Below are 22431 nucleotides of genomic sequence, written 5' to 3'. Positions count from 1 at the left end.
CCTCATCAAACTTTTGATTTCCACTGCCTTGATATCTGTTTCAAACCATAAGTTCATTTATTTATTTTGCATACCAAATTGTCCTTCCCCTTATCAACAAATCTAGGGTGTTAAATCATATAGGCTCGTTAGGGAAACGTTTTTAAATAACTGAAAATGTTTTTAGAAAAAAAAAAAATTTTGAAATAAATCATAAGTAAAAATGAAAGTTAATTTTGAAAAAAATACTCAAAGTGCTTCATGCAAGAAGCACATAATTGTAAGAAGTGCTTCAACTGCTTTTGAGACCTAAAAGCATTTCTCTAAAAGCGTTTTCACTTCACTCATTTAAGAGCATTTTCAAACAAGCCCTCATCCAAGCTTCCATTGTTTTTTTTCTTTTATTCTTTTTGTCAAATGATAGATTTTATTAGATTAAACGTTAGATTAACTATCGACATGGTTCAAACCCACGCCGTCATGCAAGGGCTCAACATCTTTCTACCACTGTAGTAAATAACCACTTGCTCATCCAAGCTTCCATTTAGAAAGTCAATTTTTACATCCATTTGATGTAATTCAATATTAAAATGAGTTGTCAATGCCTTTATAATCCTTGAAGATTCTTTTGCAAATACTAAAAAGAAAGTTTCAACTAAACTACTTTCTTCGTTTGAGTGAATCCATTAGCGACAAGCTGAGCTTTACGTCTCTCTCAACCCTGCCTTGCGACCACGTTTTGTTTTAAAAACCCATTTTTTAATTTATTTTAACTAGTTGTGTCTTATAGAAACATTATAAATCTTACACCCTAACTTTTCAACATACAAGATTCTAACCTACTTTTGAATAGAGAAATCTAAATATCAATCAAAGAAAACATGACTACCTATATATATTGTTAGAATTCCTCTATCCCACATCGGCCAGAAGGCTTGAGAACAAGCCCTTTAAATAGAATTACCCCATTTTAACTATCACCGAGACCTTTTTATTAAAACCCCACACCTGAAGGATTGAGCAGGTGGCCAAGTGGGGACAATACCGGTGTTGTTGGAATGGGCCCATGGCCCGTCTACCTAAAATTTAAACTGGTATCAGAGCCAGGGGATAGACATGTATATCTACGTGAACGGGTGGGTCCCCTTTGACCCCGCGCAAACGGGTAAGCCCCAACTTGGCTCCACGTAGGCCAAGAGATGCCACGTGAATGGGTGGGTCCCCATTGGCCCCACACGAACGGGTGAGCCTTGGCTTGGCTCCACGTGGTTGTCGATGTGTGGAACTTCACGTGTGACCCATAAAATGGGGTCTTACGTGCGGAGGAGTGTTAGAATTCCTCTATCCCACATCGGCCATAAGGCTTGAGAACAAGCCCTTTAAATAGAATTACCCCACTTTAACTATCACCGAGACTTTTGTATTAAAACCTCACACCTGACGGATTAAGCAGGTGGCCAAGTAAGGATAGTATCGGTGTTGTTGGAGTGGGCCCATGGCCCGTCTATCTGAAATTTAAGATATATAAATATAAAAAGAAAACAAAAAACCTAGTGATCACCTGCCAACAAAAAGCAATAGAAAATAGGTTATATCAAAGTTGGTGTGGAAGTGTTCTCTCTTTCTAAGAGTCTTTCTCTCTTTCGAGAGTATTTCTCACCTCTCTATGTGAGTTTTTCATCGTCGGTGTTTCTCCCTTGCCACCGGCCCAAGGTCTGGCAAGGGTTGGTGGCAGTCATGTGCTTCATTCTTTGTTCTTCTTCCTTTTTCCTTCCTTATTCTGCTTCTCTCTTCCCTCCCCTCGGATTTCCTTCCACTTCCATGTCTCTCATCTCTCCCTCTTCCTCTGTTTTCCCAATTCCTTTTAGTCTCACTTCGGGTTGGATTCTTCCTTCCTTGTTGCTTCCTCTTTCCCGATCTGCAACATCTTCTCTTCACAGCACTCGGTTGTGTTTTCTTTGGAAGGTGTGTAGAGTTTTTACTCGGGTGTACACATCACCACCTTCTGTTTGCTTGCCTTTATTGGCACTGTTATCGGTGGATTTTCCACTGGCTTCTTTCTTTGACTAGTTGCGATCAGCATGTAGGTTGTTGCAGGTTAGAGGAATTTGGCTATTTGCTGCTGGTTCGAGGCATTGGTTTGTGCTGGCGTGGATGCTCTACGGTGTTGGAGCACTGGTTTTCTTCACACCTGGGGTTTTGGTTGGTCGGCGTGCTGGACAGCTTGCATTGGTGGCTTTCAACATTGCCAACATCGGAAGAGACTGCAAGGTTCTAGGAAGTTTTGTGGCTTTGTCTGTGTGTGTCTGGGGGGCTCTTTTGTGTGTATTGTTCAGGTCCACTGTTTGGTTTTGTACTTAAGTAGTTTGTGGACCTCTTTGTATGTTTCTTTGGCCTTGTGCCCTAGAATATGATGTCCAGTTTTCCAAAAAAAAAAAAAAAAAAAAAAGTTGGTGTGAAGAACACATGACTATTCTACACACTGGCGAAGCTACAGAAGGACAAGGAGGGGCGGCCGCCCCTCCCCTCGTCGGAAGTGAAGCCCAGGAGCCACAGTCTACCCCTCTAATCCCGTTGGAAAACCTACAAGTCGTGATTCGTGAAGCCCCTTCCTAATCGGAAAGCACATTAGGCAAGACTAGGAGGGAGGGATTAAGCAAAGCTATTTAAGTCTGGGCGAGGCTAGGTGGGGTTAAGTGGGCGTATACGAAGAAGACAGAAGCTGAAAGTTCTTTTGCACAGTCAGTCCCGCCTGAGGAAGACGATGAAGTCTCAACAACCATTTTAATTCCACGGTTTATTAAGGTCCCACCATCTTCTTAATTGCTGCACATTTCTTTTAAATAGTCCCCCACCTTCTATTTATTACTTTTTATATCCCTTTATTTTTCTCTTTCTTAACCTAAATATCATTTTTCCCCTCTCTTTAACCCAATATCACTTTTATTTCTTTTAAGATCACACCATATATTTTGTACCTACAACTCTCACCTTTTTAAAAAATAACGTTTTAGTTGATGTTTAAATATAATTTTGTCAAAAAAGTGTTTAAATTTAATTAATTTATATAATATATTATAAATTTACCTAAATCCGTCTAATCTGCCTATATCATGCCTACTCACAATATCTTAACCTGCCACCCGATTAGCGCTAACATCTTTTAGAATCTTGTTTTACAATCCTACTTTCTAATTCTTTGCCTTCTATGTGCCCAGATTGGCTGCAGTTTGCAGCATTCAATCAACCAACAGCAGCCTTACAGCTGCTTTCCATTCCATTCCGAGTGAAAAGCCAACATAATCGATTTGATACTTATGAGTGGTTGGAGTAAAATATAGCAAGAGATGCTTCATTTTGCCGTTATTACTATATTTTCAAATGAAAACAGGAGATGCTGGCAGTGATGTCTTCACTGAAAAGGGTTTTTAATGTAACTTATTTGTATTGATAAATTATGGACGATATTACTATATAAACAGATTTGGTTGTTTTCCTTTTTTTTGAACTTTGTACTCTTTCAAATTTACCCGTTTCCCTGCTAAGTTCTAGCTTCACCACTACATGTATGGGAAAGGAACTGCCAGATCAAAAGCTTCAGACCAGCTTAATTTTGTTCTCTTTGAACTCACTGTGTATGTCAACCATGGTAAGTGTTGGTCTTCGCGATCAATTTTTCTAGGTTTTAATTTTGAATTATAATTTGTACATATATAATTCTGCTCCAACTTGCGTGAAGGTTTTACTGTTTTTTTTCTTCAGCTCAACTACTTATAGGAGAATTAGACAAGGAAAATGGAGCCCATGCACAGGAGGCGATTTGTCCCGAGTGAAAAGAAACGATCTTTGACTTAAAAGCCAAAAATGGCACGTTTTCATTCTGTATATGGTTGAATTTTTAAAATCTAACAAATAGCCTTGTTTTTTTTTTTTTTTTTTGGAGAATTGAGTTCGGCTTTACCAAGTTTTTCATTTGTTTCAAATACTCTAATTTTTTTTTAAAAGTCTATTTTCAAGTTTTTTTTTAAGTCCTTATCTATCTCCGTCTTATAGTCCGTATCTTCTAGTTGAAAATTTTGTAGGTCTTCAATTCACGTGTCCAAATCATCTTAATTAATTTTCTCTCATCTTACTTTCAATTGTGGTCACTCTTGTTTTACTTTGGATGCTCTTCTTAATCTATCATTTTAATGGAAAGAAATGATCATTATTAATTAATTTGTATAATCCCCAAAATATTGGAGTCCAAATTTGGATGTAAAATCAACAAATTTTCTCTTAGCTGGAAAGTAATTTTAAATTTTAATACTCATATTCTAGAAACTCATGGAGTAAGCATACATGCCACCAAAAATCACTTGAGAAAAACGAATACAAACCACTCACTTTGGGCTTAATACTCATAATTTAGACTTCATCTTGGCTTTTAAATTTTAATACTCATTTTCTAGAAACTCATGGAGTAAACATGCATGCCACCAAAAATCACTTAAGAAAAACGAATACAAACCACTCGCTTTGGGCTAAATACTCATAATTTAGACTTCACCTCAGCTTTCAAATTTTTCTCTGATTTTTCTGATTCTTCCACAAAAATATTGACCATATCAAAGAAAATTTAAACACTAAATGAAAATAACTCTGAATTTTAATACTCATATTGGAGTAAACATGTCACCAAAGCATCACTTCAGAAAAATGAATGTAAACCACTCACTTTGGGCTTGATTGGATGTTCAAAATTCTAATTAAGAGCATGCATTCAGAGACATTATACATACACATGCAAAGTATCTTATGAAATCTCGTCCAGCTTCCAGGAAATAACCAGTCACGTTCTATGCACCAGCTGCTAATAAATCAACCAACTATTATAATATAAAAGGACTTTAACATGCTTATGTCTCTATCTCCTCGTGATGTCTGATAGTCACAGAATCACAGGCCAACAACCAAAGTAGGTCCCCTAATAACTAATTTCTAATTAGCAAATAAATAGGAGAAAATGAAATCCCATGGTGGTTTACGAAGCATCGAATTTGCTCTTATCCTAAGCTTTTTGGGAAGAGTCCAAACGTGGTGGATTTTCAAACTCTTCCCTGAAGCAGTCCAAGATCACAACTTTATTTCTTGTCGAGCTGAAATTAATACAGGGTTAGAAACGAGTGAAAAAAAAAATGTCCAAAAATCCATGTGGAAAACAAAGCAATCTTCTTCAATTGTACCTCTTAAGAGCATTTCCACCCGTTTGTTTTGGACAAGAGTAATTGTCCAGAACACCTTCAACGGGACTAGAATAAGGAGAGCAAGTGGTAGCCCAGCCATGCTCACTCAAATGCCCATGCAATTTAAATCTTGTCTTGCGTCATCAGGCAAGATTGATGTCTGCCGATGAAGCTTGCAACGGTGAGTTTAGTTTCGTTGCAACAGCTCCAACAGAAGAGTCCAACGGCTCGATGACGTGGTGCATGAGAGCAGTTGGATTTTTAACAGCCTGATCTTGACCGTTGGATAAGGAGTTACTAATATTTTAGGTGTTTCTTTAAATTAATTATTAGGTCTGATTTTCCACAATTGATAGATACAAAATCAAGTTTACATTGCTTTGAAAACAAATATGGACTGAAAAGTCGTACCAGAAACAAGGTTCCTCAAGTTGGTCCTTTTTTATTTATTTGATTAAAAAAATCCAATAGATAATTATTTTTCTTTTTTGTAGCTTTCAGAAATACCGTATAAAAAATGCTTCACGAGTCATGCCAAAGTTAGGCTCTGAAATTTTTAGAGGCGAGACAAATTTAAGTTTTGGTTGCATTTGTGAGGTCATCTGCTTCTGACCAGCAAAAATTCCAATTCTGCAACTTGTGGTTGAATGTTAACATGTTTTTGCAGAGAGAAACATAAATGGGGCTCTTTTCTCAATAGGAGTTCAGAGGGGTTCAGAAAGTGCTTAAAAGTTTGAGTCTTGAAGCTCGACCACCTGGTATGCTGTTCTTCTTTTGTTTTCTGTGCTTTGTTTTTCTGGGTTTTCGAATTTGTGTCGTTCTTTGAACTTTTGAGTGGCAGCTAATTGAATATTTGTCGGGAAATGATTTTTGCATACTTTTTCATTGTCTTGAGTTTTTATGCTCTATTTTTTTGTTTTTTTTTGCTCACCTTTTGTTATTTTTAGATATTGAATTGAATATAGCAAGAACATGTGTGCGTTGAAGAAGAAAGAAAAGCGTGCGAAATCATTTTTCTTTCGAAATTTTTGTTCTTTTTCGTAGTTTGAGGATTGTTTTTCGAAAATTCACTTTTGGGTCTGCAATTCAACTTCTCTCTCCAATTTACTCCTATTTACTTCATTTTTTTTATACTAATTGTTGTATTAGAAATGCTAAGTTATTTACTTATGCTTCTACTTGCTACAGAGGATTTCCAATGTCACAGAGGAGTGGTAGAGCAATGGATGGGAGTGAAATTACTGGAGAAGGTGTAAATTTCTCACCTCCTCCATCAGTTGTTGGCATTGCTATCAGTGGGGACAAAAATAGCAAATACATAGTTAGGTGGGCTCTGGATAAGTTTGTTCCGGAGGGAAATGTTTCCTTCAAGTTGATTCATGTCCGGCCAAGGATCACCGGAGTTCCAACACCAAGTAAGCTTTGCTTCTTCGGGTTTGTGTGTCGAAACAAGTGAATCTTATGTCTTGAACAATTTTCTTTGTCTATGGTGTTTATAAATTCTTGTTCTTGTTGTGATTGTAGTGGGAAGTCGGATTCCTATTTCGCAAGTGCGAGAGGACGTAGTAGCTGCTTATAGAAAGGAAATGGAGTGGCAGGCAAGCGAAAAGCTTGCTCCATACAAGAAAATGTGTGCTTCTAGGAAGGTAAGACTTTCTTGGTCTTTGAAGTTTGATGGTAAGAAAATCGGAGGTGACAAAATCGTAATCCGCTATATTTTGAATGCAGGTGCAAGTAGATGTTGTACTAGTTGAATCGGATGACGTTGCAAATGCAATAGCAGAAGAGGTTGCTAAGTCTGCTATATGCAATCTCGTCTTAGGTGCCCCATCTCGTGGCATTTTTAAAAGGTATTTTTGTTGAAATGCAGTCAGATAGATTAACACATGTTGGACCTTTCTAATCATTTGTTAGTTATTCAGATTTTCTTCTTGTTTCTTTGGTCCCCGAGCATATATGATTTGGTTATAAAACTTTCAGGTTGTCGTTATAAATCACATGTCGGGTGGTCTGTGTGCCTTAAGTTGGAGTCTGTAGAACTTATAAGGTTGAGTTACTTCGTTAACTGAGGTTTGTGCGCGTTAAAGGGGATGAAATTTCTCAGAGACAGCCTTAGTATGTTCACCCTTTGCAAACTTAAAAGCTAATAGAGAGAGGATACAAGTTTGGATAAAGAATTTGTGCTAGTTATCCGATAAATCAATCAATGGTTCTGGATGGGTTCGCATTGAACGTCTGGTGAAGAAAAGATCCATGAGGCACACGTCCACCTACACACACACACACACACACTCAAAAGCAAACTAATAATACTAATGAGGAATACAGAGAACCATCCATGTATCTTCTTTGTATTTTGTGAGCAATTGTGTCAGAATTGCTTTGTGAGTGATCATGTTAACAATTAATGCTCTTAGGAAACAAAACGGACTCTCCTCAAAAATCTCAGCCTGCACTCCAAGATTTTGCACCGTGTATGCTGTTTCAAAAGGAAAGTTGTCATCAGTACGCGCATCTGATGCTGAGTCAGATGAAAGCGTCAAAGATGACAACAGTGACACGTGTTCTGTCAGCAGTTCTTCGAGTTACACGTCTAGTTCACAGACGGGTAAGGCACATGACTAAGGTTGAATGTCATCTTCATATGTAGTGTGCTAATGGTGCTACCTATGCAAGTAGATGATTATTTAAATCCAGTCTTCTGTTTTCCAGGCACAGATCGTGGCTCGGTTAGTTCAAACTTTCATTTCCGTTCTCCTTCTTTGCCAATACAGCGGTTTCAAGCTCTTACAAATATCAACCAGACCCTTCTTAGTACAAAGAAAAATTCAAATGACACCATCCATTCTAGATGCCATTCTCAGGATCTTGGAAGCTTTGTTACAGATTGCCAGTCATGGACTTCAGATCAAGCGTCCACCTCAGACGCGGTTACAAACTATTCACCGGAGAGCCAGGTAGCACTTCCTGACTTCTTTTGACTTGGTTAGATGGTGCTTCTCAATGAATTATGCAGAAAAGGACATTGTTGGAAGTTCATATATGAGATGTGGTTTACGAATTACATTGTGGGTAGTACTCTTTGATTTGAACAGTATGAGAGTTGTATGTTTTTCAATAGTGATTGAATTGATCAATTTCCACACATCGCAGGCGACTATCAACCTGGAGTTAGAAAAGCTAAGAATTGAACTCAGACATGTCAAAGGAATGTATGCAATGGCTCAAAGTGAGACTATGGATGCTTCTAGGAAGGTAGGCATTCTTATCCTCGTTGACAGCAAAAACTTCATGGTTCTTAATATCTTTAATTTGGATAGTAAGAAATTTTCCTTTTTGATATTCAGATAAACAATTTAAATAAACGCTGGTTGGAGGAAGCAGTAAGGCTCAAGGAGATAAATTCTATGGAGGAGAAAGCGATAGTATCTGCAACACAAGAAAAGGAGAAGTACGAATCTGCTAAGAGGGAAGCTGATTACATGAGAGAATGTGTCGAAAGAGAAGTTGCACAAAGGAGAGAAGCAGAGATGAAAGCCATGCATGATGCCAAGGAGAAAGAAAAACTTGAACAAGCACTTGTAGGTCCTGTGCAACAATACCAGAAGTTTTCATGGGATGAGATTGTTACATCCACCTCATCTTTCTCTGAGGATCTCAAGATTGGAATGGGAGCGTACGGAACTGTTTATAAGGGCAGCTTTCATCATACAACTGCAGCAGTGAAAGTCCTTCACTCTATAGAGAATCGCCAAACTAAGCAATTCCAGCAGGAGGTAATTGACAATCATGACATAACGCAGTAAACTAATTATCCTTCCTGCATGTACTGAACACTATCTTACCTTTCATTTTGGCTTGCAGCTTGAGATCTTGAGCAAAATCCGCCATCCCCATTTGCTTCTCCTTCTCGGTGCATGTCCTGATCACAGTTGTCTAGTCTATGAGTACATGGAAAACGGTAGCTTGGAGGACAGGCTGCTGCAGAAAAACGGTACACCACCTATTCCTTGGTTTGAGAGGTTCCGGATTGCTTGGGAGGTCGCCTCAACTCTCGTCTTTCTTCACAGCACAAAGCCAAAACCAATCATCCATCGTGATCTGAAACCAGCAAATATCTTGCTTGATCATAACCTTGTGAGCAAGATTGGCGACGTTGGCCTTGCCACAATGCTTAATTCAGATCCTTCTATGTCCAGTATATACAACGACACAGGGCCTGTTGGCACTCTCTCTTACATAGACCCTGAGTATCAAAGGACAGGAATAATCTCTCCACAATCGGATGTTTATGCTTTCGGAATGGTGATCTTGCAGTTGCTTACTGCAAAACCAGCAAGAGCTATAACACATCTGGTAGAAACAGCTGTTAAGGATAAAAATTTGACGGATGTTTTGGACCCTAAAGCAGGTCATTGGCCAATGGAAGAGACAAGGCAGTTGGCTGAATTGGGATTGAGCTGCGCAGAGCTTCGACGCAGAGACAGACCTGACTTGAAAGAACAAGTAGTTCCTCTACTTGAGAGATTGAAAGAGGTTGCTGAGACAGCGAAAAATTCAGCTTCTGTGGTTCAATGCCTACCTCCTAACCACTTCATCTGTCCAATTCTTAAGGTACGCATAATCGTTGGCAGTTCAGTGTCAAATTCTTACTGTTAAACACCACATTAGCGAGTATTGACGTGTGACAGAATACATTGTTTTTTATGACTTATTCCACCAAATAATCTGTATGCCATGTTCTTTTGTTACAGGATGTGATGGATGAGCCTTGTGTGGCCGCAGATGGTTACACTTATGACCGCAAAGCGATCGAGAAATGGCTCGAAGAGAACGATAACTCGCCGATGACAAATTTGCCATTGCCAAACAAGAATGTTATACTAAACTATACTCTTCTTTCTGCAATTATGGAGTGGAAGACCAGAAAACAATAGCATGTTCCTTTGTTTATTGTTATTTTTGAGGGTAACACAGATGGGTAGTTTATTGCGAGGCTGGCATTAGGTAGTGTTCAGCGTTAAATATTTTGTAAGTAGTTGAATTCGTCCATGGTTTCAAATTTCAATGGAGTTTCTGTTTTATCCAATAAAAAAATAAATATTAAGATTCAAGAACCGAAGGCCAGAAAGTATTTTATTGGCGACACGAAGAAACAAATTGTCAAGATTGACGTGCTAATCATGCAACGTCATATGAGAAAATCAAAACACGATGGTGTGTGGTTGTAGGTCTTTCTTCAAAATTGCGGCAAAAGTGTTGGGACCAGAGGATGTGGTTCTCTGTCATACCAATATGCCACGTGTCATTCCATGTACGTGACCAAATTATTTTTTTGTTTGGTTTGGTACTATGGTCTAAATTGGCAAAGGGTTTATAAAGCACAAGATCTTGAGCAAAAAGGGACAATTTCATTGAAGTAGTGAACTAGTGATCACAAGAAAATATGTCCGTGCGTTGCTGCGGGACTTGAATGCACCCGCCTTAACTACATAAATAAGACATATTTAACCTGAATAAATTAAGACACATGCACCATGCACTCGTCTCTCAATTATAAGAAAACTTGTGTTGCAATACTGAGAAAAAGCTTATTTATGCAAACTGGCATTTCACTCAATTATACATTAGTTATGGCATCTTTGGAACTAAATGACTTCAACCTTAATATCCTATAAGCAGTATGTTTCTATATTTTAAATCCTGTTATGATAACAGGTAAATATAGATGATACAAAAGTAATTTAGTTTCATCATGCATATTTTCGCACTATTTAGTAAAGAACTTGGCCGGACTTGAATCCGAATAACATTCACAATTTCATATAGAATTTCAAAAGCCAGAGACTTTAATGTAAATTACAATAAAATTTCACAAAGAAAGCAAATTGTAATATAAGTCTGGTCTACAATTCGAATTTACCTAGATATGGTGATTTACGTTTTCATTGGAATTTTTGCATGCATTTACATCCGATGAAAAAATAATACATCATTAGTTGGCAGGAAGGAACTTTGATAAGCTAATAAAGAAGCAAGATTGAATATAAGTTTCGTGTACCCTGAAGTTGTTTGTTCTTGCTACAGAATACTCGCATCCGTTGTAGCCGCTTCTATTTTCTTCATGGTTTCAGTAACGGTATGCTTGGGTCCAATTCTTGTTGTCTTCTATTTCTCATCCTAAATTAAGTTAACAGTTCAACATTATTCGTTATAAGCTAAAAAAGTAGGATTAGTTATTTTAGTAAATCTATTTCTTGTAAACTTGCCTGTTCCTCGAACATACCTGACAAATGGAGATCATTTGACATGGCTATCAATTGGAATGCATTCATAAAACTCGAGGATTTGGGAATTATTGTCTCCACCACATTTTCCTGCAATGAAAATAGCAATTGTAACAAAAATCAGATATTTGGATCGAAGGTAAGATTCTAGCATTTTCTCTGTATCACAATCATGCAGAGCTTTTACCTCAATTGAATCAAATCCAACACTAACCCATCACAGCTCGATGATCACTCAGAACACTGAACGCAAAAATCAACAAAATTTCACCATTTTAAATTATAATTCGTTTCATATCCTTTAATCCACTGAAAAAGCAAAAAATTAAAATTAAATTAAATGTGAACCTGATGGTCGTGAGTGCGGCCACCGATGAGGAGGTTGAAGAGATTGATTTTAGCTTTGTCGTTGAAAAGCTGGCTTTCTTCTTTTCCTTGCGAATCGGATGCTATTATGTGTAGCTCTTCTTCTTTTTGTTCCTTCAAAACTTTTTTCAGCATTCGCTTGAGGAAAGGGGAAATGGTTCAGAGCGAGGTGTCTCCATTGCTGCGACCTTGTCCATTGAACTTTTTGCAGTTGCTTTTAAGCTTCGCTCCCTCCCTTCCTCCCTTCCTCTGCAAGTCACATACATTCCCCTCACCAAACCCTTCTCTCTCTCCCTCCTCTCTGCAAGTCGCATGCCTTCCCCTCACCAAACCCCTATCTCTTCATCCCCATCCCTCATTCCCTCTCTCTCATCCTCTCTCCCTCCCTCCCTCCTCTCTGCAAGTCGCATGCATTCCCCTCATCAAACCCCTCTCTCTATTCCCCTCCCTCCGTCCCTCTCTCTCCTCCTTTCTGCAAGCAGCATGCCGCCTTCCCACCAAATCCCACACCGAGCCATCAATCCCACCGAATGCAATCCTAACTGACAACAATGCCCACCCAACTTTTACCCCCAACCGTGTGATGTTAACCCTAGATGGGCATTCCTGTCATTCAAACTGATGATGGCATCTTCGTAAAAAGCTAAAAGCATCTGAGTGGCAATCTTGTAAATAAATTGAAATGTGGTCCAAAACACTGTTCATATGAATAGTGCGATTTCCCCTCCTACTTTAGACTAAAGTAATATGGGATATATGAAAAACGAGTAAATCATTCATTTATACTATAACATGTTAACACGTAAATTGATTAATAATATTATGTAATATCGTGACTGTTATACTATCAAAATTTTGCTTTGTCATGAAGAGTAATCCACATTCTCATAAATATTATCACAATAACATATTGTGCCAATGATACAATGTTAAGTGAAAAGAAGCTTTTGTATTATTTTTTAAAATTTTACTATTATTAAGGAGAGAGTTCAAAACTATTGCAGCAATTCAGGGGAGGAAAAGTTTCAAACCTGGAACGCATGGTAAAAACACAACATCCTATCCACTAAAATATCACGATAACAACATATCCCTACCTGTAATTATTATTATTATTTTGGATGGTCATAATAATGTCATCTCTCACAGTCGGACCCAGAGCAACTTATACCCACCCACCACCCGCCACCCACCCATGTACTCTTATGGCAGCTACAGATCATATAATTAAATCCGGATCCTCTTTGTGAAGATTTCAGAGATCTATGAATCATATCCATTATGCAGTCAAAAAACATTTTGAATATTTTTATTTAAAATTAAATATAAATAGTACTTAATAAAAACTGACCGTACTATTTATGATGAACGAACACGATTTATAAATCTTTAAAATCCTCACAAAAGGATCCGAAGATAAACCTGCTGATAATTAAGGAATGAACAAGAAGCGAACGTGGGGAAGAGAAAGTGACAATCCAATTGCATTTAATTTGATGTGATGAAACGAAAGAAGTTTCCAATTTTCAAATCTTAGAACAGTTCAAGTTAAATTATTTTAGGACAAGTTGGTAGGCCTGTTAACGTACGAATGCATCATCGACATTGCTGATGTTATATAAAGAACATGTCACATTTTTGTAGCTACAATGTTATTGACGCATTACTGAAGAGATTGAGATATAAAATATCCATTTTCAATGAAAAAAAAAAAGACGTATGTTACATAGCCGAGCTACGAAGCATAAATTGTTAGGTCATAAAAGGGGCAATCTTAAGCTAATAAGGCTTTTTATTTTATGGGGTCGGGAGAATGAACATTTATCGTATGCAGTTTTACTCTTGTTTTCCAAAAAAACTATTTCTATGACTCTAACCCGTGAACCTTTAGATCACAAAAGAACAATCTTTCCGTTACCGACAAATTTGGATTTAGAAATGAGCAAATTTTCACTGCTCACCTTTGATTAAAGGTTCCTTCTTTTATAATGTGTGCTCGACAATATGAAGGCTAGGTGGACCATATGGAATCCTTTGTCTCAAGCTGCTCATGCTTAGCAATAAAGAAATATGCAATCTGACTAACTAAATCACCAACTTCTCATCCTTAATTTGTCTGATGGCTGAAATGTGATTTCTCCGTAAACTGAAGTTTCCAACTTTTTGAGGTAGGACAAGATATGGATCAGCTCCGACGAAAGAAAGATAAAGAAAATTAAATGTTTTGGCGTTTATAGCACATCTATATTTTTACTATACATGTCTATGTCAATATGGTCATTGTTGTTGGCATGGCCATCAATCACGCAAATTTTACAAAATACAGATATCTTGAAATCAAGGGAAACTTAATTACACCCGAAATGTTAATGTGACGATAACTCAAGTCAACGTCAACCAAGCACTTCCATGAGTTCAACCGTTTTACACGACAATGCGTTATTGGCTCGAAATAACGTAATAATGCCATCCTAGGTGTAGTTGCTACTTATCCTACCCAAACAATGCTCATAGTGTTCAGTTTCTTCCGATATCTTCAAGCTTCCACAGAACTTTCTTGGTGTTTGGTCTAAGCGTTGGAGAAGGAGCACAACATGCCATAGCAAGCTGAAAGAATTTGAGAATCTGTTCTCTAGTGACCGGGATTTCACCGTCGCCGACGCCAACGCCGCTATTGAGAAGCAAATCTGGATGGAACAAGTCATGGATTTTATGTCCAAGCACTGCATTTCTCATGAAATTTGGCAAACTAAAATCCTCGTCGGGTGTAGTTGGATTTTGATTAATTGGTTCCTTCCCTGTGAGCAATTCAAGCAGCACAACCCCAAGACTGTATATATCAGTCTCTTCATTCGCATCCCGCATTTTTATCAGCTCAGGTGCTTTGTAGCCTTCGGATGCTGAGACTTCAAGCATTTCCTGGCCAGCAGTTGGGTTCAACAGAAGATACAAGCTGAAATCCGCGATGAAAGGGCGATAATGGCGGTCCAAGAGTATGTTTTTCGACTTGAGATTGCCGTGAATTATTGGCTTTTCGAAGCCAGTGTGAAGGTGATCCAAGCCTTTGGCTATACCAATTGAGATCCTATAGATTATGGGCCATCTGTGAGAGTCAGGGTTGCTTTCTGCCATTGAAAACAAAGGTTTGTCTATCAGTTTATAGTTAAATGGGAACTAAAAATATACAGGCAAAGACAACTTCTAAGAGGAAATGTCCAAAATTTGGCAATGATAAGAACATATGGAGATGTCACTGCAGTGGTATCGCAACTAAATCACGCAATGTCACATGGGGAAAGTTTAAACGATTTACAGCTTGGGATCCTGCTACAATGACATCCCGATGTAGGGAAGTTTCTTTCCGACAGGCAATATATATGAATTATGAAGCAAAGAATCCAAATATGGTTGTAGAACACGCACAAGGGAGATCACATTTATGCAGACAAAAACAGAATAGTTAAAAGCAGAACATGGAAATCAATGTGCAGACCAGGTTTTTCAAGACTAAACTTTTTTATTTGATTTTTTTGAAATACAATGACAAAAACCCAATTGAGTAAAAACTCTAGTTTCCTAATAAAACCAAACAAAAAAAGGGATTCAAGTTTCTTTCCCATCACATTCTTGGCATTTTCTGGGCAACCAAACAGAACAAAAGCAAAAACAGACCAAACAAGGCAAGAGAAATTAGAATCATCACCTCTCACAAATTGAGCCAGATTGCCGCGCCAATAAAACGGATGAATCAGAAGCTTCTCACCTCTCGGCCCTGCATAAAATCCCAAAAGAGGCACCAAATTATGATGCCTTACGCACCCCAAATGCCGAACAACTTCACCAAAATCTTCAACTTTTGCAGTGCAAACAGGCCTCATAAACCTCAGCAACTTTACTGAGTTGCTGCTCTGCAACAAAGCCTTATACAGCGTGCCGTAGTTCGATTTTCCGATCACTTCCCCCGGAGCATCGAGAATGTCACAGACTGTGAGGTCCTCCCCATCCTGAAAAGTCACCAGCTCCTCCTCTGCCTCCACAACTTCCTCTTGCTTCTGCTCTGTTTTTTCCACATCTTTTTGCTCACCTTTTCCAGTTTTCTTGCAGTAAAAGTAGATGAAAAGCAGGAAAAACACCAAAGTTGTCGATGAAGTCAGTGCAACAATCAAAGTTAGTATCTGGGTTCTGTTCATTGTGTCAAAAAATGCAATTTCTTCATGTGAAATATTGGAGGAAACCCCAACTGAGAGATCTGGCTTTGATGTGGTGAGTTGAGAAAGTCATGAACATATTGCAGGTGTGGATAGTTTTCATGGAGAAAGACTTGAATGCAAGTAGGAGTAGAAGACAAGGAAGTTGAGATGGGATTGCCTTTTTAGTTGAGAGTGTGTGGAATCCAAGACTTTCGGGAATTATGAGGGGGGAAATAATCTTTTTATTTACTGGGAAAACAGAATTTAGAGAATTTAGAGAGAGAGAGAGAGAGAGAGAGAGAGAGAGAGAGAGAGGTGATGGTGTTGGAGAAGGGGAGAGATGAGAAGATGAGCTGTATGGCAGAAAACTTGGAAGACGGATCTAAGGCATGTGATGTTGCATCTGTTTTGAGTGTTGTATTTGTGCTTTGAGTGTGTGAAAGATCACTTTGGCCACCAAACCAATATTCCTCATGTCATTTGTGCATGGACCTTATCTCTTTTTTCTGATTGATATGCCAATGGAAGGAAGGAATAGTGAGATTTGGAAGTTGGAGACAAAAAGTGATTACCTTCGTAGAAAGTGGTATTTTTTCTTTCTTTTCTTAAAGCAAATGACGCGCACTTAAAGTGTTTAAAAGCTTTATATCTGTGTACATTTAAAATCATGTGTTCTGAAGCAGAATTAGTTTGGTATCGCTTAAATTATTTTAAAAAGTTGAGGCCTTAATTGTATTTGATAAATAAAACATTTTTTTTTTTAAATTATGGATCTAAAACAGTAGAAGGGAGAAGCAGCTCAAGCTATGTTTTTACAGAAAGTGTTTTTCTTTCATTGGAAACAGATGAACAATACTAATTAATGAAATTTTCATACTAACAATCCTACCCTCAATGCTTTTTTTTTTGTTAAACGCACTTTAAGCACTATAGTTTACCAAACCCTTAAATTTTTCTTTCATAACGATTTATTTCCACAATACAGCAGATATAGTTTAAAAAGAAAAAAACACAGTAACCCCAAACTAATCCACAAACAACTTATACTTAAAAGAAGGTAAAAAATAACCATATCTGCATCTGAACCTTTGTGTTCGATTTTATTACATGACACGTTGTAAAATTGGATTTGATCATTAAAGAAGTGAAGGGGGTCAAGGAAGTAGCGATGTCGCATCAATGATGCTATGGAGTTTCTGTCATTTTATTATAAAACCGAAGGACACGTGTACGACTTTCAGAAATTTGTAGCTACAAAGTCGTTACAAAATACGCGTATCTTAATTTCCCTTACTTTGGAAGCAATTTTTTTTACATTTTGTTCATATTTAATAAATAAGTTATAAGGTTATTATCGTTTATCAAAGTATTGGCAGAGTAAGAAATTGGAGACCATTTTCAGATCCAAATTTGTTCAATTATTATGAATTAATATGTTAAGAAAGAAAAACAATGTTGACGCTTGACCTAGATTAGATGTACTTTGTTTGCTCGTTTGAGCAAAAGTTTGCTTTTGAATTTATTTTGCGTTTACAACAAAACAATGAAATAACAACGGAAAAATTACTCTTTTGTAATCATTACAAGTTTGAGTCGTAAAAACAGTTTCGTTGCAAAGTAAGAGCGATAGATATTTTCCCTCTCCTTCGACTCTTGCAAAGAGAAAGCTTTGTTTGCTTAGGTTGTCCTTTAGGAAGGAAATTCCATTATTTTTGGTACCACAACGTCAATCTATTTTAAATATTGGACTATGACGCTACAGTAACTACAATGTATTCTATGTGAGTTGCTTTACGTGTGTAGCTAAACATTTATAATGGGCAGAATTATTATTCAACAAGAAAAAATGTCCCCAATTTTCTTATTTTAAAATGGAGATCTGTTGGTGGCTTTGGAAGGCAGTTCATCATTTTGAAGACGGGGAAGACTTATAAAGGCGTTTCAGTCTCTTGTTGACTATCATCGTGTGATTCACCAATGATCGAAATCGAACTCAAGACGTATCGTGTGGAATACAGGCTTGAATTTTATCCTCAATCATTGGAAAATTGTCTTGTTGACAAAATTTTAAATTTCTAGTTGCAATTACTAAATACAAATTAGGGTTTCTTCATAATTAATTTGTAATTATGAAGGTTAAGTGGCGGTTGGAGGAGACAGTTGCAAATTAATAAGTGGCGGTTGGAGGCAATTTGTTAATTTACGGCGGGGATTGATGAGTTGTTTGGTGGCCCTCATCAATGTGGTGTTTTTGGGCCCACCTTCTCTTTATCAAAATCAAACGCGTAGGACCGGATCTCCCCACCGCGTGAGGCGTGATGCTATGGGGCCATGTCAAACGAAGTGTAGTCACTACAGACACGTGTGCTCCATTTACTGGATCTTAATTAATTTAATAATGTGCTTAAATTATCCCAGGAGTGAGTTCGGTTTTATTCAATTTAATTTTTTTTGTCAAAATTGAAAATCAAACTAAAATTATTATTCTGTTCAGTTTAGTTTTTGTAATTTTTATTTTCTTTTGGTTCGGCTTTTTTTTGTTCTGTATGTTTTTTTTTTTTCAAATTATTTTTCCTTTTAACCTATAAATTGAAGAGAAAATGAAGGAAGGAAAAAAAAATCTAGAGATATATTTGAGCCTAACGTTGAGTTTAGCTGACTTTAGATTAAAATTAGACTAATGGTCAACTTGAAATTAAGCTTGAAAAATGAATATTGATCATAAATAAATAAAAAATATTAATTTATATTTCAGTTGATTCGATTTGCTTTTCAATCGGTTTTTTTTTTTTTTTTCCGATTGTGGTTCAGTTTTCTATCACCTTTTTTTCGGTTTTCCGAGCTCACCCCTACGAATTTGTTGGGACAAAATGAGTATTTGTTTTGGCAACACAGCATCAACTTACCCTATATTAATAGGGAATTATTATTATCACTCAAAAACTCTCATTTGGCACTCCAAACTTTCTATAATTAAAAAGATAAATACACTTGTGAGGAGTGTAAAATAAGATTTTTGGAGTGCTAATAACAATTCCCTATTAATAATACACCCAAAGATGGTCCCAAAAACTTAAGTCCAAGGTATAAGAGAAAAAATATTATTCTCAACCTAATTAATCTGATTTGAAAGTCAATTTTAGACTGCACTAAATATGACCCTAACCCTCAGCCAGTAAGGCCTTCAATGCTCAGACAATGACTGACTCAATGGACAGCAATTGGTCACAGCATTTTTCCCCTCACACAAAAAGTTAGGGTTTGGGGCACCAAAATATACGAGAAAATTGGAGTAATCATCCTTTAATTTTGGCCAAATTGAGGCTTTGGTCCTTGAATTGAAAATTCTTGACTATTGGTTTCTAAACTTATTATGCTATGAGCAATGATCATTTTGACTAACTCCACAAGACCGACCCAAATTAAAGGGTTTTGAAAGGACAAAAAATAGATAGAAGTTCTAACAGAGTTAGCCAAAAAGGATCAGTGCTCCACATTTTAACAAGTTCAGGAACCAAGACTCACAAACCTTTAGTTCAGGAACGAAGCTCCAATCGGACTAAAATTCAGGGACCATTGCTCCAATTATCTCCCAAACATATAAATTAATAACACACAAGTGGTCCGTTACAATTCAAAGCAGCCAAAGAGCTCCATTACAATTTTCTCTCTGAAATGGGATTCCAATATATATGATGCAGTTTGATATGAACAACTCACTGTTTTATGTGTGTGTGTGTGGCATCATGAATTAAATCGGTACAAGCTGCACAACAATTATACGACAGCTTCATTTGCATAAATCGGTTCGATAGTTTTGAAACGAATGATGCCTACCCTATCATGGAATATAATACATAGGATTCGGAAGCTTGAACGAGCGGAGGGAGACTGAGGTACCCAGTAAATCACTCCACTGGTCCCCGGAATTCCCAAGTATTCTATATCCCTCCTTTTCCATCTCACTCCTCTTCTCGGACTTGTAAATCGTCGCCAGTTTCTCGCGGTCATCAGCGGACCTGCACAGTATGAAAAACATAGGATTCAGAATTTCAGATGATCATTACTAAGCTGGTACAAGGACCTAAAGCACAATCACCTAAAGTCAAAAGCTTTATGGTAGCGTATATAACGAGCATTGTCTTAAAATGAAAGCCTCGAGTTTACGCTCTATGTTCAAATGATTTCGAGAACAAAGAGAAGAGAGGAGACAATAAGAATCAATGTCAAAACGGGGATCATAAAAAAAATTGGCGAATGATGAGCTTGTATGCCCAACTCAAAGCTTTACATTTTAACTTCCATCCTTAGTTTATTCAGACATAATCGTCAAATAACACTGAGATGAAAAGCACATGATGCGATGATATTTTACAGATTTACAAAAAGAGAACCAAACATTTAACCGGAAAGCAGGATGAAATCATCAAAACGGTGCACCAACCACCCCTAACAAAGCCACTGGGTCTAATTATCAAACAAAAATCAAAATCATTAAAGCCATTGTTTCATCTAGGTAACACCTTAGGCCTGTAGGGGAGGTGTGTCCTTAATATCGATTCGTGACTAATGTATATGCATATGCGCAGGACATAACTAAAAACCAAATCATATATTCATCTGATTGAAATAACATTCTTCCATTTCAATTATTTCTAATTCTAAGCAAGTAATTATGCAGGAAAGTTACAGCAACTAGACAGGTAATCTAACTTTTCTTCAAAATTTACAACGATTAGTCATGCTAAGACAGTCAAATGCACTAGATATATGGATACTTATACTAGTCAGGCAATGCAGTAAAACAATTCAGTTCCATATCAATTCATAAGCGACATTCGCACTCACCTCAAAATCAGCTTATGCCAATCTCGGAACCCTGCATTGTTCAGATTCTCAACAGTAACCTTCCTTTTCCCTTCGGTGCGCCCCGTGAGCAAGAAAACCTTAAAGCCCAAACTCAAGACCTCTTCATAGAGTTTCAAGCTGGACTTTATGGCAGGCGCCATGGCCTTCTCAACCCACTTATCAAACTCCACATTATCAAAAACCTCCAAGCTACAAAATTACACACAATATCCACATCAGCACATAAATATATTGTCATCAAAAAACAAAAGAACTCAAACCAACAAATGATGATAAAATTCAATGAAATTTAGAAAACAGGATTCTGGTTATACTTTTCAAACAACATAAACCTTTCCAGTTGATAGATTTCTAGATAGTATCTGCGTTACAAGTTCCTACATTCCAATTTTCTTTCAAATACTCGGCTATAAAACCGCCGTCTGCAACTCTTGATACAAATTTTCATGACAAAAATTCTCATTCAACTAATTCACTTAGCTAACTAGAAGGGTCCGTTTCATTGAAATTCTACTATTATTAAGTTCCAAGCAATCAAAATTCAATAATTTGCTACACTATCCAATAATCCAAACAAAATTTAAATTCTCAAAGGAAGTTGAAGAATCATACCCGTAACCATGGTCAGCATAATAGGGAAGATTAGAGAGCAGCGTGTCATCAATGTCGAAAATCCACACATCCTTTCCATCACCATTCAACTCAACACTCCTGGCGTAAACCCCAGCCTCCTTAGACACCCTTTCGAGATCGAACCCATAAGCCCGACCCGTCAAGTAATCCTTGACATACTCCGCACACTCCTCCGGGATTGTTTTCCAGGGATTGACATTGTTTGCTTCCACAGAAAATCTCCAGCTGGCGCAGTGTAATCTGATCTCATCCTCCAATTCCCTGGACTGGGTCTCGGTGTTTTCTTGGTATTCAAGGATCAACGGCCGCGGCAGGAGGTGGGAGTCGAAGGTCTCGTGAGAAAACGCGACGGAAAGCAGGGAAAAAAGAAGGAAAATTTTCAAACACTTCATGGTGGTCGGAGGAGAAAGACTGCGAATTTGGGTGAATTTGAAGAAATCAAATTCTGGGTATTGGAGAAGATTGAAGAAGATTTTGTGGGTATATCTGAAAATCGGTGGAGGGAATGTGGGGAAAGCGAAATCTGAAAGAAAAGGAAAATGAAATCTGAAAGAAAAGGAAAACGTGTTTCTTTGGTGCGCGAAGGAGAAACCCCTAATGGAACAGTAACCTCTGAGGTTTAGGTTTAAAGAGGACAACTTGGAGGGGGTGGCGTGCGAGTGAAGTCAATATAGAGAGAGAAAGAGGAGAGAGAGAGGAACTGAAACAAGAAGATTTGAAAGTTGGGTTTTTTACAGAGGTTGACGGAAGAGCCCTGAGACGTAGCACGTAAGCATATAGAATATATGAAGGGAAGAGAGATGCTCACATATTCTGGGAAATGTGGGACCCAGCCAATTAGTAGCAGGGGGCAAATTTTGACATTTAATATAAGAGTAAGCC

The 22431-nt window shown here is 37.6% G+C and overlaps 3 protein-coding genes and 2 long non-coding RNA genes across 8 annotated transcripts; 2 read left to right on the top strand and 3 right to left on the bottom strand.

Annotated features, from left to right (window-relative positions):
* Window positions 1-1571: 1571 nt before the first annotated feature.
* On the top strand, window positions 1572-4069 carry LOC148695988 (uncharacterized). The gene is made up of 3 exons (XR_015964179.1): window positions 1572-2784; window positions 3198-3628; window positions 3742-4069. It is a non-coding gene; the product is annotated as an uncharacterized LOC148695988 (long non-coding RNA).
* A 1608-nt stretch (window positions 4070-5677) lies between these two features.
* Window positions 5678-10321, top strand: LOC137733988 (U-box domain-containing protein 35). Its single transcript, XM_068473214.2, has 10 exons — window positions 5678-5962; window positions 6393-6619; window positions 6729-6850; window positions 6933-7054; window positions 7622-7812; window positions 7917-8161; window positions 8358-8459; window positions 8552-8980; window positions 9069-9818; window positions 9959-10321. Exons 2-10 carry the CDS (start codon window positions 6403-6405, stop codon window positions 10139-10141), a joined length of 2361 nt encoding a protein of 786 aa, XP_068329315.2. The 5' UTR covers window positions 5678-5962; window positions 6393-6402; the 3' UTR covers window positions 10142-10321.
* A 679-nt stretch (window positions 10322-11000) lies between these two features.
* Window positions 11001-12140, bottom strand: LOC137735638 (uncharacterized). Of its 4 annotated transcripts, none has more exons than XR_011068670.2 (4): window positions 11840-12139; window positions 11679-11734; window positions 11491-11581; window positions 11001-11384 (listed from the first exon to the last, which is right to left on the bottom strand). It is a non-coding gene; the product is annotated as an uncharacterized LOC137735638 (long non-coding RNA). The 4 variants fall into 4 exon arrangements; XR_015964178.1 differs by having other exon boundaries at window positions 11248-11384; window positions 11474-11581; window positions 11840-11981; XR_015964176.1 differs by lacking the exon at window positions 11679-11734 and having other exon boundaries at window positions 11133-11384; window positions 11474-11581; window positions 11840-12140.
* Window positions 12141-14063: 1923 nt separating this feature from the next.
* LOC137735235 (putative kinase-like protein TMKL1) lies at window positions 14064-16663 on the bottom strand. The gene is made up of 2 exons (XM_068474643.2): window positions 15561-16663; window positions 14064-14982 (listed from the first exon to the last, which is right to left on the bottom strand). The coding sequence occupies exons 1-2, from the start codon at window positions 16045-16047 to the stop codon at window positions 14375-14377; spliced, it is 1095 nt and encodes a 364-aa protein (XP_068330744.2). The 5' UTR covers window positions 16048-16663; the 3' UTR covers window positions 14064-14374.
* Window positions 16664-19659: 2996 nt separating this feature from the next.
* On the bottom strand, window positions 19660-22305 carry LOC137735595 (acid phosphatase 1). The gene is made up of 3 exons (XM_068475025.2): window positions 21529-22305; window positions 20896-21105; window positions 19660-20066 (listed from the first exon to the last, which is right to left on the bottom strand). Exons 1-3 carry the CDS (start codon window positions 21939-21941, stop codon window positions 19889-19891), a joined length of 801 nt encoding a protein of 266 aa, XP_068331126.2. The 5' UTR covers window positions 21942-22305; the 3' UTR covers window positions 19660-19888.
* Between the last annotated feature and the right edge of the window lie 126 nt (window positions 22306-22431).

The sequence above is a fragment of the Pyrus communis genome, chromosome 7 (assembly GCF_041283825.1).
Source record: "Pyrus communis isolate YQ-2024b chromosome 7, ASM4128382v1, whole genome shotgun sequence".
NCBI lineage: Eukaryota > Viridiplantae > Streptophyta > Magnoliopsida > Rosales > Rosaceae > Pyrus > Pyrus communis.
Note: the sequence above shows the minus strand (reverse complement) of the source record. Positions and strands in the feature narration are given on the sequence as shown.

Bases quoted from the DNA above. Each gene is read 5' to 3' on its own strand.
- LOC137733988 (XM_068473214.2), top strand. From the start codon at position 6,403: ATGTCACAGAGGAGTGGTAGAGCAATGGATGGGAGTGAAATTACTGGA. The intron at 8,162-8,357 runs GTAGCACTTCCT...CACACATCGCAG, and splicing joins ACTATTCACCGGAGAGCCAG to GCGACTATCAACCTGGAGTT. The intron at 8,460-8,551 runs GTAGGCATTCTT...TTTGATATTCAG, and splicing joins CTATGGATGCTTCTAGGAAG to ATAAACAATTTAAATAAACG.
- LOC137735235 (XM_068474643.2), bottom strand. From the start codon at position 16,047: ATGAACAGAACCCAGATACTAACTTTGATTGTTGCACTGACTTCATCG. The intron at 14,983-15,560 runs GTGATGATTCTA...TTTCAATGGCAG, and splicing joins TCTGGCTCAATTTGTGAGAG to AAAGCAACCCTGACTCTCAC.
- LOC137735595 (XM_068475025.2), bottom strand. From the start codon at position 21,941: ATGAAGTGTTTGAAAATTTTCCTTCTTTTTTCCCTGCTTTCCGTCGCG. The intron at 21,106-21,528 runs GTATGATTCTTC...GTAATTTTGTAG, and splicing joins TATGCTGACCATGGTTACGG to CTTGGAGGTTTTTGATAATG. The intron at 20,067-20,895 runs GTGAGTGCGAAT...CATACTGTGCAG, and splicing joins TGGCATAAGCTGATTTTGAG to GTCCGCTGATGACCGCGAGA.